A 15,321-nucleotide genomic window follows, 5' to 3' on the forward strand; every position below is an offset into this window, starting at 1 on the left:
AAGAGTTTGAATCCTTGTTGGGTACATTCATATTTTAATCTTGCTCTGTGAACATGCTGCTCTTGAATAAGATTGTCAGTAATTTGCTGTTCAAAGCCATAGTCCAACAGTCGGACCAGAAAGAAACAAATTGAGCATATGTGACAACTATTGCATACAACACTACTTGAAAGTACACTTTTGGGAAGTCCAAAGGACATTTAACAGGTAAATTTAACTCAAGTGGAATAACAAGCATACATGTGAAAGTCAAAGATGGTGTTGAGGTTTACAGATTAAGAAAGTATATACATTTGTAATGTCTGGTCATACATTTACAGACAATGAAGTTTACATTTGATTCGAGGTAATGCAGAGTGTACACCCATGAAGCACAAATAAGTTCTGTCAAGAGGGCCTCATGTAGGGTGCTGCCAGTACTAAAACAGAAGCAGCAACATTATTTTATTACATTCAGCTGTTATAGATATTAAATATATTCATCTGAGACTTGATTACAAAAATTAACTAAAGCTGGATCATGTGTACACTTCGCCACTTACATACTTCAAAAGGCCTAGCCTTTCATTATTCCTTTACAACATACATGTCATTTGTCTTATATGATCACCACTGTTAGGATATGACTGCAGAACGTATTCTCTTGGAAGACAAGGTAAAACTACATCACTCGTTCCATCCTCAATGTGCATGACACTCATTAGTTTGATGTATTGGAGGGAAGAATGAATATGTTACAGACCAGTCAGTAACTTTGTGTGATGTTACTGATAGTATATTTCACTGAAATTGACCCTTTGTAATTACCACATTGCTGTTAGCAATATTTTCAATCTTAGAGAAATAAAAGGGTGGCTGGCAAGCGCAATTGATAGTGCAGACACTGTTTCGTCTGAATCGGCTCATTAGAGCCAAACTACTATCTGAACACGGCTTACAGTTGTTTCATGTATATACATTTGTTTTTAGCAGAACTGCATTAGAGGCTTATTTGGTTTAAAAAGAAACATGTTTGATTGTTTCATGGCAATCTTTTTCCAGTGGAGTTCCAGTTCTACAAGAATACCACTATCAATTGTTGAAAAATGACCAGTATAATTGTTTAATGTTCATAACAGTTTTCTTCTTAAACAAAAGGTGGACAGAAACATTTGTCTGTCTTACCATTTTAATAGTTTTTGTCTGTCGTAGTAAAAATTACTACACTTACCATGTCACTCAAATAACATTCATGCAAAATATAAAGCAGTGCATTTATTACTTTTTTCACAAAAAATAAACTTCATACCAATCTGTGTTCCAAGCCCATGTGTCATATAAACTAACACTAAGGTAGAACGTTCTGTTAGGTCGCTATATTTCTGGAGACTGCTGGTACATGTGATAGGTGTTTGCAGTAAACATTCTTGTAGACTGGGTCATTCAATATATATTCGGCATTAGAATGCTCATTTATAAAAGAAAAAAGAGAACATTTCTGTGAAACGAAGCATTTATTCTGTTCGGTGACAATCCTTTTAAAACAAGGGTATGCACCTTTGGCTTTCCAGATCTGTTGGACTACAACTAGCATCCATCCTAACCAGCATAGTCAATTGTGATGGATCATAGGAGTCATAGTCCTAAACATCCCGAAAGACACAGGTTGCAGATCCCAGCCTTAAAGTTACCCGACCTATCCCCAATGAATGTTTTGCTGACAATAGACCCATCTCTGGATATATCCATAGGTATGATTGGATATATTTATAGAAACAATCAAAACATACCCAACATTCATCTCCCATTAGGGAGATTCCTAAATCATGGTACTCGAGTCTAGAATGGCCCATTTGGATTCCATGAAAGATGGGTCAAGGTTTCAGAATCAAGAGAGTTCCTTTTTATGGCTGAGGAACAAGTAACACAGAAAATAGGGCTATTTGTATAAAGACTACGACTTGACTCTTTTTCACATACAATATATATATAGAAGAGGTCCTATATGTAGAGCATCTGGACATGTATCTTCATGAGAATGAGTTGTTAGGGCCTAGACTACACGCAGGAAGCATATACGCCAACTATGCAATAGTTGATTTGCGAGTGGCACAGTGAAGGGGGAAGCATATAGTGGGGATTTTCAAGGATTACAATTTTCACTGTCATATTTCTGGTAAAATGACTCAGTGATTTAATGTGCCTGCTGCTGAAATAATTGAGGTATGCCACCAACTGAATGCATCCTCTGTTGATGAATGAACACAAAGGCCTCAAAACGTAGCCCCTAACCAATGCTTAGAGCAATCTCATGCTTTGCATTTCTGTGACTCTATTGCGGGAATAGATTTCCAAACTCCTTGTTTGTCCATTGACAATTTCCACTCCAGATCATGTGTTACCTTAATAAAGCCTGACACCAGTAAAGACTGTCCTCTCCTGGTTAATTTTTGTTAATTTTGCTTTTTGTAGATTGGTTCCAATGAAATGTTGCTGATTTCTCCAAACCAAGCAGTACTGCATCAGAATAAAGAAAAAAGGCTGCTTGATCAAGGAAGCAATTGAATATGAGTGGACCAAGTCATCACCAATCTGTTGACTAGTTTTGGGAAGAGGTGGACACCCATATTTCACAGTCACCTACACAACTATGCTCTCTATTCAGACATGGCGTACTGAGCTCAGGCCAATGGGTATTCATGAATGTACGAAGGTACCGTAAGGGAAATCTCTGCTGATAGAAGTCAGGCTGTTTCACTTCTGGGCAAACCCAGAGGAACTTCACAAGCTTGCAGTGATAACAATTAAGACACACTAATGCAACATTAACAGCATAGGGTGAGAGAAAGCAAAATGTCTTAACATTTGAACAAGTTTTTTTAATTAGGTCCAATGTTATCTTTCTTTTTGTACAATTCATGGCGGTCTATCCATTGTTGTTATAGCAATCTTTAATGTATACAATTTTCTGACAATTTTTCTATTGTCTGTGCAAATACTCACAATAAATGTCATTATATTAATAACAATGATAATAATATACGTGCTACAAGACCAATGAACACCCAGATCAATGAAATACATTTCCTGCACATAACGAATAACGAAAACAAGGAAATCATATTCTATGTCAACTTAATTATTGTTTTTTTAAAACAATTATGCTAGTAAGGACTGAAGGTAATCATGCCTTGCAAAAATCAGAGATACTAATAACATGCATATCAAATGGCCAGCTGGTAGATATATGATTTTATATGTATGTATATATTATATGCATGTATCCTGACTCAGTGATTTATTTATTACAAATGTTGTTTGCTAATTCAAGCTTGTTCTTTTGAAATTGTTTGTTCACTGCTTCTTACCATCTATTCTTAAAATCTATTGAATTAAACATGAATGCATTCTTTAATATGTACACGTCTTTAAAGCTTTGGTGGAAGACAATATATATATGGCTGTAGTCCAGGAAGCGGTTCCAGCAACACAGTAAACAGAAAACGTCAAGTTGGAGTTGTCCAACATGTTAAACATTGTCTAATGGGTTACTACAAGTAGCTCATAGGTTCCTTCTACTTTGCATGGGGCTCACATAGTGAATCGTATAAGGCTCTACTTCTCCTTCACTATGCTTCGGCATCTCAAGGAACTGAATTCCCATGGTACTTAATGCACCTGGGAGGAGTGATATTTAAGGGGAGTGTAACAGAACTTACTGCAGCTCAGCATAAGAATCCAGAGACCTTGTTACAAAAGAAATGCTAATAGTTTGAAATGGTCACTCCACTGATAATACAATTCTGTTGGGCAGTAATATCAGCACTAATGTAATTACATATGATTATCAGCCATATGTAATTATCCAATAGCTTGGTTGCGACACCAAGACTCATTTTAGATGTTGAGCTTTATAAAATCAGTATAAGAACTGATCTTGTCATAGGTGATGTTTAACACCATTTTTGGGTGGTAGTTTTCTCTAATGTAGCCTTCTGGTGGATACTATGCATTTCCACTAACGATAATACAACAAAGTGAATGCTACCAGTCAGTGCTATTTTATTCTGTAGTGATCACTGTTTTTTAGCCAGACGTAATTAAGGTGCCAGTCATTTCCCATTGTTGTGCTGTCAATGAATGATTAATGATGTCAGCAGCTATAATCTAACAGTCAATTGTCATAAAGAATAGCCGACCCACAATATGACAACTCATTTCCAATAAAAACAATGCATGCAAATTTTGCTGGTAGAAAAGCATGCTTCCAATGTCAAACACAGTACTCTCATTTCTGGCAACACTTCTACAGAAAATAAATACATTTGCTTGGCTCAACAGTCAGAATCGATACTTGGTTTTTAGAAGGGAATCTGATTTTCTTTTATTTAAGCGGGCCATTATGCATAAGTGTTGTATGGTATTTCCAGTAAGGGACGATGGACACATAACCATGCTGCCCTAAGGTAGCAGTGTGAAATTTTGGAGGAGGGGGGCGGGGTTGGGCATAGTCCTGTGACATAACATTCATGGTAGTGCAACAATGAATTCCAGTAGGGGGAGCCAATATCCAAATTAATGTTAGGGCAAGCAGTGAGCCCCACAACCTATGAAACTGCATCTCTGCATTCCTGATGGAGGATCACATATATAGCACTTTTAAGGTGATATCTGTTGACATGTCAGCTTTTAAATTCATTTGCCTGAATGTCTGCATGTACGATTTGTTACCTCAACGCTTGATATATTCTCTCATTTCTGAAGGATATGTATTGAATACATAGGTTTTTTGGGCAAAATATAACGTTTCAATTTTACAGTAACGTATATCAGTTCAATGTTCTGTCGCTCATTGATGGAGTATCACCCTCCTTTGGCGTTTTGGTTGCTTTTGCTTTCGATGCAGTTATTTGTTCTTGACTTTAGTGTAGCCAATTGTGAAGTGTATCGAAAAGAGTACAACTGGATATCTTATCATTAATATTAAGCCAAACGTGGCTGGTAAGTTATTGGACTTTGAAGACGGATATATCAAGCTCTTGCCGCAGTGGAGGCTAACATGTATGGTAGCCATGTTCATGCCTGATGCTGAAACCCTAACTGCTTATCCCAATAGGTGCTACACATTACACAAAATACAATATCGAAATAGATGATTCAGTGTGCAAGATGGGTAAAAACAATCTGAAGAGCACACCCAAATGAAGAAGGCACTGTTTAATGCTAGAAAATAAATCGAGTGAAGACGGCCAAAAGTGTACAGCATTAGCATGACTCAATACATATATATATGTAAAATAATTCCATGGGAGAAGCAGCATGCGAGTTCCGACACCTCCAAACGTATTTTCATTATATTCTGGAAGGGGACAGAAACTTGCCATTGTATGGTCTTGTGCACCTAAACTTTTTTGCTTCTTGATGGAGATTTAAACAGAATGTGGCTAAAGCCCTTGTCAACTTTAAAAAATGGTGCATCCTTTTTCAAAACACAGAAAATGAATTTCAAATAATCTAATGGCCTGAAGATTTAATTTCTGCAATCATAGTTTTAGTTACTGACATCTAGGAAATAAATGTTTGCTGTCTCCCTATAGAGGTGCTGACAATACAATGCAAGATCTACAGCACTAATGCAGGAAGGAGCATGTGCAAACTGCGTGGGCCTGGCCCCTTATCTGCATGAACATCAATACATTTGGGTATACATTATATGATGCTACTTTAAAGTTCCATTGTTGACTTTTATTATACAAATTGGTAAATTGGTAACAATAAAATTTGAATCTCGCTTTTCAAACCAAACATGTGCTGCTACATGAAAACAGAATGCAAATACTGGTGCCAATTCATAAGGCATTTTCTAGGCGGAAGCTAGACTAATGCCTGAAAAAACTGCACGTGTATGTATGCATTAAGTCTGTTTATTTCACGAAGAAAGGAGATATGTAAAGTACACCTGTAAAAGTGACTTACATGTGTGTAATGTATGACAAGGACACGTATATACAACACACACATTTTCAATTGGCATTCAGAGGAGTGACCAGATAAATACAATGCATATGTGATTACCACACATAAAGTAGTAACTTTTCGGCCATTCACAAGGATCTATGCATGCACTTTCCATATGTATTTAGACACCTAACTTACATGAAAATATATCTGTTGTAAGAACGGCACAAAAAGATGGCTTTTTTCAGGGTATGTGTCAAGGAGGGGCTGTTGTTTAAGTTACAAATATTTGTTTACAGGGGAAATAATTCTACATTTTCGTAAGCGCAAACATGCATTAAGTACACAATAACTAATTACATACATGCATAGGGCTAAGAAAATGGACTTAGGTATTCCCTGTATGTGAAGATAACGCACAAAGTACACTGTGGGTACTACATGTTCTAATAGACATCTTTTTAAACATGTGGACTTCATTCGTCATAAATTCGACCGGTTTTGATTTTTAAAACATGGGGGTCCCCCATAGCCTCCTCTGCCCCATATTCTACACACCCTCTCACCCCCACTACTGTATACACATATACATATTTATGAATATATGTGTATACAATTGGTCGATTTCAACCAAAAGTGCACAAAGTGCTGCCTTTTAAAAAGGGGACTATGAAAGCACGTATTACGACAACGTGATGTATACTTTACACACGGGTCTCAAGGCAATGTGATGCCTGTGCATAATTAATGCATTGCATACTTCATTTTTTCCGATTCTATACTTTTGAGGACACTGCCAACCCAATTCCACCCCATATGTAACCCAAGCCACAGCCATAATGTTCTTGAAGCACAATCAACAGTGAGCTTCACTTTCTATGTTCAATCTCAAATTTCATTGAGTTACTTGGACTAGGGAGAAGAGTGATTTAGGTAATAAGGAGACGAGTGATTTTAAAAATCAGGCCCAGTATGCACATGATCCAAAATAGCATGTTTGGAAAATGTCACTCAACTTCATTGCATACTCTCACTAATAACGTTTTTGACCCCCATAACCATGCGAGGCTAAGAACCACTGCATGTGTAAACAGTGGTACATTCAAACGTCAAATTCCATCTAAATGATTCAAATATTTTGGGGTGAACATGATCCTACTGCAGAAATTATATGACAAAGTTCATATGAGTAACTTCACACGTGCATGCTCATACAATGAACAATCTGACAATAGTTTTCAGGGCATCTATGGTCAAGTTTGATTTATCATAACAAGATAAAGTTGTCTTTTTTCTTCAGTTTGACATACGCAAGCGCTTTGATACCAACGAGTTAGTGTGCCAATGCGAAATAACTCAAAAACAAACAAATAATAAAATGCTAAAAAACTGCTGAATGAGAAGTGTGGATATATGAATTCATACCTGCATAAATCAAACATTGATTAACCACGGCAAAATGCATCAAAAATATAAACTATTTTCTTTGTTTAATAAAAGTACAACTAGCTTCCCTAAAAGGACAATATGTTCCACCATCTAAGGTTACTCGCTAGTGCATCTTCTTTCAGTTAATTTTTCATATTTTCTCAAAAGCACAGTTATTTAAAATATATTCCTGCACTTTAGAGTTTCGGATACATACAATTAAAATGTATTTATTACAGGTCTGTTGTTAAGGCATGAGCTGTGGCATGTGAACAAGATATGCAGAAAGGTGCAATATGTTTTTGACATTTCCATGATATTCTAAGCACATCACAACCTTAAAGCCAGAAGGGATCTTTGCAAGTCGAATTTTCCCCACAAATATGATGACCCGTCCTAGTTGTGAAAGGAGTCACAAAACTTTTCGGTTTTCTTGCTTGGTTTGCTTTCTGCTGTTCTGGATTACTTGATAACTCAAACGTTATCCTTATCATGCTTCCTCAATGTATGCAGTGGAATCCAACAAGATCCAAATGTGACCGTCGGCTTGATGGAATGCACTTTCAGAGACTTGTTACAAAGATGAATATAAAAGCGAATGGCAAGTCTTCAGATGACTTGGAAATGGTATGTTTAAATATGTATGGATATATATATAAATATATATATATGTATACATGAAATCTAATTGTGCATAGTTCATCTATTCAAAAACTGATAGGTTTACTTAATGTGCATTCTCATACTACCAGAGCACAGGCATTTTAAGTTTACTAAAGCCAGGATCTCTTCTCAATTCCCAGTAGGTATCATTGGAGAACCAGTTTTCTTTATGGTGGGCCTCAGTGACTTTCCTGAAAAAATACAAAGAAGAATAAGAACATTTACAAAAACATTCTGAAAAGGTTGTTAATAAATTACCTCATGATGTTCACCATGCATTGGTTATTGTTGCGTGGAATGCTATATACAAAAGATTCATGCAGTGTCCGAGTTCACAATATTGCATTATTTGGCCTCGGTAACAAAGCTAATTAAGGTGTGACACAATCGTGGGAAACAGGGAAAATGTGATGCTTCAGGTCTGAAGACAGAATGGTTACTTTCCTGAAAGTATAGTTCTCCATCATTGACACCTTCCGTACACATACACTCTGTTAAACGTCACTGTGCTATTATTCCTTAAAAAGCTTCACCTTTTAGATGTACTAACATCAGATATCCTTTTCATTTTATTCTTATTGTTTTCTTTTAACATGCAGGAGAGGACTGGAAACATTTTGCCTGGGGGGCAAGTTTACTTTTCAGGCCCATAGTACAGCAGCCCCAACTTCCAGAACAAGTAATCTCAATACTGGCCTATCCCCCTCCTACACATTCTCAAGTATATACAGAAGACATTATTGGCATTACTTTCCTTTTCTGCAATATATTTTTCAGTTATGTTTGTGGATAATATAATGGGTGAAACGGCAAAGCTGGGATTTGAGCCCGGTTTTCAATCCCTTACAGTTGTCACTTGACAGCAGGGTACATCTCCTCCCATCCCATCCCATCTTTAGTTTTAGAACAATGTAAAGAGTTGGGAAAGCTGGGAGACAGATAGGGGGGCACAGAGAAATGACCGCCTGATCTCTCTTCTCCGAGATACCCCTGGGAATCAATGGTGCAGTGTGCCGGAGATCCTGGCCCACGCTGAGCGGATTGCAGCTGGTAGAGCGCCAGATGACGGTCGGCTGCAGGTGGTGGAATACCGGAGCCGGAGGCAGCCTAGTCGGAGAGCTGTGAGCCCTGGCAGAGAAAGGCACTGGCGGACACCGGCCGGGCCTCCACGCAACAGCCTGAGGGCATTCACAAGTAAGGGGGGGGGTGGCACGGGAGGAGCGGAGTCCGGCAGCAGTCCTCCCCACACACTATGGACACCAGCTTAGGCTGGAATGGGCATACACAGTGTGGGCTTGCTCCCGCAGAGTCATGAGGCGTCCGGGGGCAGCCATCAAAGAGGAGCATCAACACCGCATGGCCACGGCAGTGAATGCATCAGTTAGGAAGCGGCCCGACTGCGTGGAAAGCACAGGAGGAATAAACCCTGACAAGGAAGGGGTCAGCATAGTGGTGATAATAAATGCCACAGCGAGCTCAAGTAACACAGTGGGAATGCAAATGAGCCTATGAGCAGCAGCAGCACTGGAATCTAGGGAGGAGCAGCCCAAAAGGTGCAGAGTAGGGGATTGAGTGGTTATGTAGAGCAGCCGCGACCTGGAAACCCACAAAAGCATAAATGCAGTAATTCCACAACACACAGACCTCTCTCCATCTCAGAATCACACCTCCTGGTATACGGAGACAATTGAAGCTTGTGCCTTGCATCATCAACCCAGTTCGCACAGCAGATTGGTCCGTGAGGGAGGGAGCACCTAAACACTGTCTGGCAGCTAAACAGAAGGCAGAATGTCAAAGGGAAGAGTGAAGCCCATGTCGTGGACGGGTGACATCAAGACACTATTGGGGATACAAGAGGGGGAGAAGGAGAATAACCCCAAAGAAACACAGGCTGAGGTCCACCCACCCACATCTATGATTCCGACACCAGCATCCTTCACAAAAGAAGACCTGGAAGAGATGCACTCCATGCTCAAGCAATACCTCATCAAAGAGATCAAGGGCACTAAAGAAACAATGCTTAGAACAGTTGCAGATCTAAAAACCCACATGATTGGGCTGGAAACGAGGGTAAGTGAAGTTGAGGACACACAATGCGAACAAGCGCATGACCAGGCAGAACTCACCACTTCTTGGTATAGCGGAACAACTGGAAATGATGTGGGCCAAGCAGGAGGACCTTGAGAATCGCTCTCGAAGAAATAATATTAGGATTTGTGAATACCGAAGGAAGTTCTGGACCAAGAACTGGGAGAATACCTGAAGGAGCTGTTTCTGTCACTACTTGAACTCCCTGAATCAATGGCGATGGGCATAGACAGGACGCATAGGGTTTATACTGCGCAGTGACAGCGCCACAACCTTCTACCAAACATCCTGTCTCGTGTCCACTTCTTCTGGCAAAAAGAACAGATCATGGCAGCTGCTAGGAGGAAAGAGCTAGTGCAGTTCAGAGGAAAGCAGATAGCATTATTTCAAAACTTGGCACCACGGACCCTGGCAAACAGACAGAAACTGCGTGATGTGACGGCCTGGCTGCAGGCGCAGAAGATAAAATACAGATGGGGTTTCCGTGCAAGCTGCTATTCGACTTCAAGAACCAGAAATACGCAATTAGAACTGAAGAAGAGGTGGCAAAACTGATGAATGGGCCACACAAGGGTTCCACTGGAGGAGAGCGGCAGCAAAATCAGGAGTGGACCACCAGAGATAAACTGAGAAGGCCGAGACAGAGAAAGTTCACAGAGGCAGCGCTCAACATGGGACAAGAAAGAAGGCACTCCAGAAACAAGATGGCCAATAAAAGTTGGTCACGGGCACAATATATGCACGTGGCCCTCAGTCCTTTGATAAGAAAAGCCACTCCTGCATATATTAAATGGGAGAGCGCATACTCCACATGCTACTTGGCCCAGGAGGAGGAGATATCGTCATGAAAGACTGGCATCTAACCAAATGTCATCGTAATCGACAGATGACAGGTCTGCTAGTGCACAGGAGGATAGACCTGAGTAGTATGGTTTGGGTTTGGTTGGGGATAGAAATTCCTGTTTTATTTTTCGTTATAGTATTTGTTTCTGGCTCTCGGTTCATGGCAGTTCCTACAATGTTAGCCTCCCGAGCAAGAAGTTCTCTACTTACTGCTATTGGCTGGCACACTCTCTCCACATCACACAGGGTATGCATAGCACAAAAGACATGGCACACAGTGGAAAACCCTAATACAAAATGCCTGACCCTGAATGTGAGGGGTCTAAATTTGCTGGTAAAGTGGAAAGCCATCGTCCAGCGGCTTACCTCCATGTAGATTGACATTGCATTCCTCCAAGAGACCCACTTACTAAAAGAAGATGAAAAACGTCCGATCTGCAAGGGGTTCACATGGGCATGCTTTGCAATGAGTGGCCACAAGAAACGGGAGCTGGCGATAATGGTCCCTAAGAGCCTACCACTACAAACACAGGAAGTCTAAGGAATACGCTGGTCAAGGGTGACCTGGGAGGCCAGAAAATCACACTGTGGGTGATCTACGGTCCAAATGAATAACAGGCAGAATTCCTGAAGGGGCTTACTGAGACTGTGGGGAACTTTATGAACGGTGATGTAATACTGGGATGGGACTTTAATTGCGTGGTGGATCCAACGATGGTCAAAACCCTGGCTCTGACCAATAATGACACATCTAATTGTTACACTATGACCATGCTACTGAGGGAACTTACATTAATTGAAGTGTACCGCTTCACCCACCCACCGGAAAAGGAGTACACTTTCTATTAAGCAGTACACAGGGGTTTCCTCAGGTTGGATAAGTGTCTGGTTTCCCCTACTCTCTTACCATTAGTCACTACTATAGAAATCTTGACGAAAGCACTTACGGACCACTCCCCGGTGAAACTAGAAATCGACTTTACACAAGGGACCCCACGGCAAAATCCCCCCTGGAGACTTAATGAACACAAACTTCGGGACACTGCAGTGAGGACGGTGATGGAGGAAGAAATAACCCAATATGTCCAGGAAAATATGACAGAGGGTATTGATATCCGCACTATATGGCACGCAGGGAAGGCAGTCACCAGGGGAACCTTAATTAGTCAAACAATATCTTGGAGTAGGACTCAGCAGCTGATCCGCAATGAATTAGAAGCAGTGGTACAAGAGAAAGAAACAAAAGCAATAGATACACGCTAAGGGATCTTAGAATAGCCAGACAGGCCTTAGAAGCCCACTTGATGGGGAAAGCCGCACAATCACTGCTTATGACAAAGCTATTTTATTACTCTAGCGGCAATAAGGCGGATAAATAATTGGCGGCGAAGCTCAAGAAGAAGTCTACCCTTAACTATATAGGGGCCCTGAGAGCCGGGGCTGGTCGGAGGGTCACCACGGAGTTGGGGAAGCTACAGGCCATGGAAGAGTTCTTTAAGAACGCATCCGCCTCACATAAAGGGGACCATGTCCGTATACAAGAATTTATTACACAAGCCCAACTCCCTCAGATCTCAGAGACGATGAGAGAGGCACTGGAAAACCCCATTTCAGCCCAAGAAGTCATTCAAACTATTCAATCCCTCCCTGGGGAGAAAGCCCTGGCCTAGATGGGTTCACTAATACATTTTATAAAACTTTTGTGGGACAGCTGACCCCACACCCCACAGCTCTTTTTAACTCATTCTCCACCTCTGGAAAAGTGACTGACTATGGCAGAATCCACAACCACTCTACTATTGAAGCCAGGGAAGGACCCTGACAGCTGTTCCTCGTACCGCGCAAAAGCGCTACTGAAAACAGATGCAAAGCTGTACAGTAAAATCGTAGCAGCAAGATTGCAGGAAGTCCTCCCACATATAATTGATGCAGACCAAACAGGGTTCATTAAGTACAGAGGGGCCCACAAAAATATCAGGAGGGTGGTTGAATTAATAGCTACGGCCACGAAACTCCTGAGGGGATTATCACTTATAGCCTTAGATGCACAGGCCTTGTTGCCACGGTACGGTTTCGGACCGAATATCCTCAAGCTAATCCTTGCGAGATTTCAAATCTCCTCCACTATCGCTTAATGGGAACAATTCACCCCTGATCTCTTTGCGTAGGGGAACAAGGCAAGTGTGCCCGTTGTCACCCTTGATCTTTGCACTGGCCATAGAACCACTGGCACAAAGAATTCAATGTCATGTATTGCTTGTTGTAATTAATTGTTCCTCATGTAAAGCGCTTTGGATTAAAGCGCTATATGAATTTAAATAAATACAATTCGGAATAGTCCCCTCATAGAGGGCCTGGAGTATGCTGGGAAGACACAAAGTGGCGCTTTATGCGGATGGCGTTATCTGTTTTCTGCAAAACCCCAAACAGTCGATCCCTCCCTTAATGGACCTCTTGGAGGAGTTCCACAGAGTCTCTGGGTTTGTATTAATCACCAAAAATCAAATCGGGATGTCAATAGGAATACCGCAGAATACTCAGTTTGAACGGTAGTCGGCTTTCCCGTTCAGGTGAGTGGAAAAGGAGTTTACATACCTGGGGGTAAACATCACTAACACATATAGAGCACTTCATGGGGCCAATATTCCGCAGTTATGGAAGGAAACAAAAGCCACCCAGAAAAGCTGGGAAATCCAAGACATATTGTGGCTTGGAAGGGTGACTGCAGTCAAAATGGCAACCTTTGCCAGACTCCTGTACACATTCCAGGCCTTACCGATTAACATCTCTGATAAAGAGCTGGCACACCTACAAAGGGCAGTAGGGCAGTACATTTGGAAAGGAAAAAGATCCTAGAATCCCGCGGCAAACGCTTCTTAGAACATCGGAGCTAGGAGGATTGGGAGTCCTCTCCATACACAGGTGTTATCAAGCGGCTCAGATAGCACCAATGCTCGTTTGGGCAACAGAGGAAAATAAGCCAAAATGGAAGGTGACAGAGCAGAGCATGAGTGACAACCCGCTAGCCCACTTGTCTTTCTTAACCAGACACTATAGGGCCGGCCTGCTTGAATCCACATGAACATCTCTTATGATACAAGATAAGACCCGTACACAGTTGGGAATCAAACCAGGGTTGGGACCATTATCACCGGTGATGCAGAACATGGTAAAAACATCATTCAGCCGCTAGGAATCTTTGGGGCCCTTAAGACTCAAAGACAAAAAATAAGGACTGTCTCCCTCTCACATTCCTAGAATGCAAAACCAAATTCACACTCCCAGAGGCAGAGCGTTTCCGATACTGTCAGATCAGACACTGGATCTCCAATCATAAAATAAAGCAGGCGAGTGCACAACCTCAAAAGGGAATTGAACTTCAGCTCCTTGAGCGGCAAACCACCCATAGAATTACCCGATATTAACGCTCATTAGATAAAGCGCAGCTGGAGGATAAACTCTCATACATGTAACACTGGGAGGAAGACTCAGGGGTGGAAATCGCATTGGACTCTTGACAACGTATATGGACCCGAAACAACAAGAGCTCTAGGTGGACAGGGTATAAGGAATGTGCAGTCAAACTATGTTTGAGTTGGTACATTGCAACACAGCGCCTGAACGTGATATCACCAGACTATCCCGATCACTGCTGGCAGGGATTTGGGGAACTTTTTTCACATTTGGTGGCAATGGCCCGTAATACAAACTTATTGGTAAAAAATTAAGTCAAGAATATAGGACATCACTGGTGCACTGCTCCCGCTATGTCCCTGAGTCATGCTCTTGGGGGAGGTCCCGGAAGACGGGGTATACACAGCATCAGGACATAGGGCAGATCTAATAACCCAACTGCTACTGGCAGCAAAACTCAAAAGAGGGGCTGATGTTGTCATACTGGTGGGTAAAAGTCTGGGAAATAGTTGCAATGGAGAAACTGTCTGCACACATGGCAGGAAATATAACATGTTTGTCCCGCACTTAGGCCCCATTCTTTGATTTTGTGTAGGACAGAGAACAGATGTTCTTTCACCCACAAACCTTCGAGACACCTGCTGCAGAGCTGAACACCTTGTGGGAGCGAGAGCAACCGAATCTGGGAGAGAGGGAAGGCATAATGTTGAGAACCCAGAAATCTTGCTCAAGCCAATTGATGGAACCGATTTGTTTATTAGTTGTATTGTTTATGTTCATATATTAATTTAGTTTAATTTGAATGCTGTTGTTTAATTTTTGGGGGGTGTCAAGATTAATGAAAATGTAAAATGAGATTCCAATGATATCACAGTGGGTTTTATCAGCACCATACCTTGCATTGTTCATCAAAATTTCAATAAAAAGGCATATTGCAAAAAAAGAGTT

General features: G+C 41.2%; 1 protein-coding gene across 3 annotated transcripts in view; it reads right to left on the minus strand.

Moving 5' to 3' along the window:
• Positions 1-2,837: 2,837 nt before the first annotated feature.
• The window catches only part of OSBPL6 (oxysterol binding protein like 6), a 3,803,429-nt gene continuing 3,790,945 nt past the window's right edge, over positions 2,838-15,321 (minus strand). For all 3 annotated transcript variants that reach the window (XM_069616111.1, XM_069616109.1, XM_069616110.1), the window contains one exon: positions 2,838-8,219. In XM_069616111.1, coding sequence (XP_069472212.1) covers positions 8,111-8,219 — 109 coding nt within the window. In that variant the 3' untranslated portion in view covers positions 2,838-8,110. The remainder of the gene's footprint in view (positions 8,220-15,321) is intronic.

Source organism: Ambystoma mexicanum, chromosome 9, assembly GCF_040938575.1.
Source record: "Ambystoma mexicanum isolate Mex_15411 chromosome 9, UKY_AmexF1_1, whole genome shotgun sequence".
Classification (NCBI taxonomy): Eukaryota; Metazoa; Chordata; class Amphibia; order Caudata; family Ambystomatidae; genus Ambystoma; species Ambystoma mexicanum.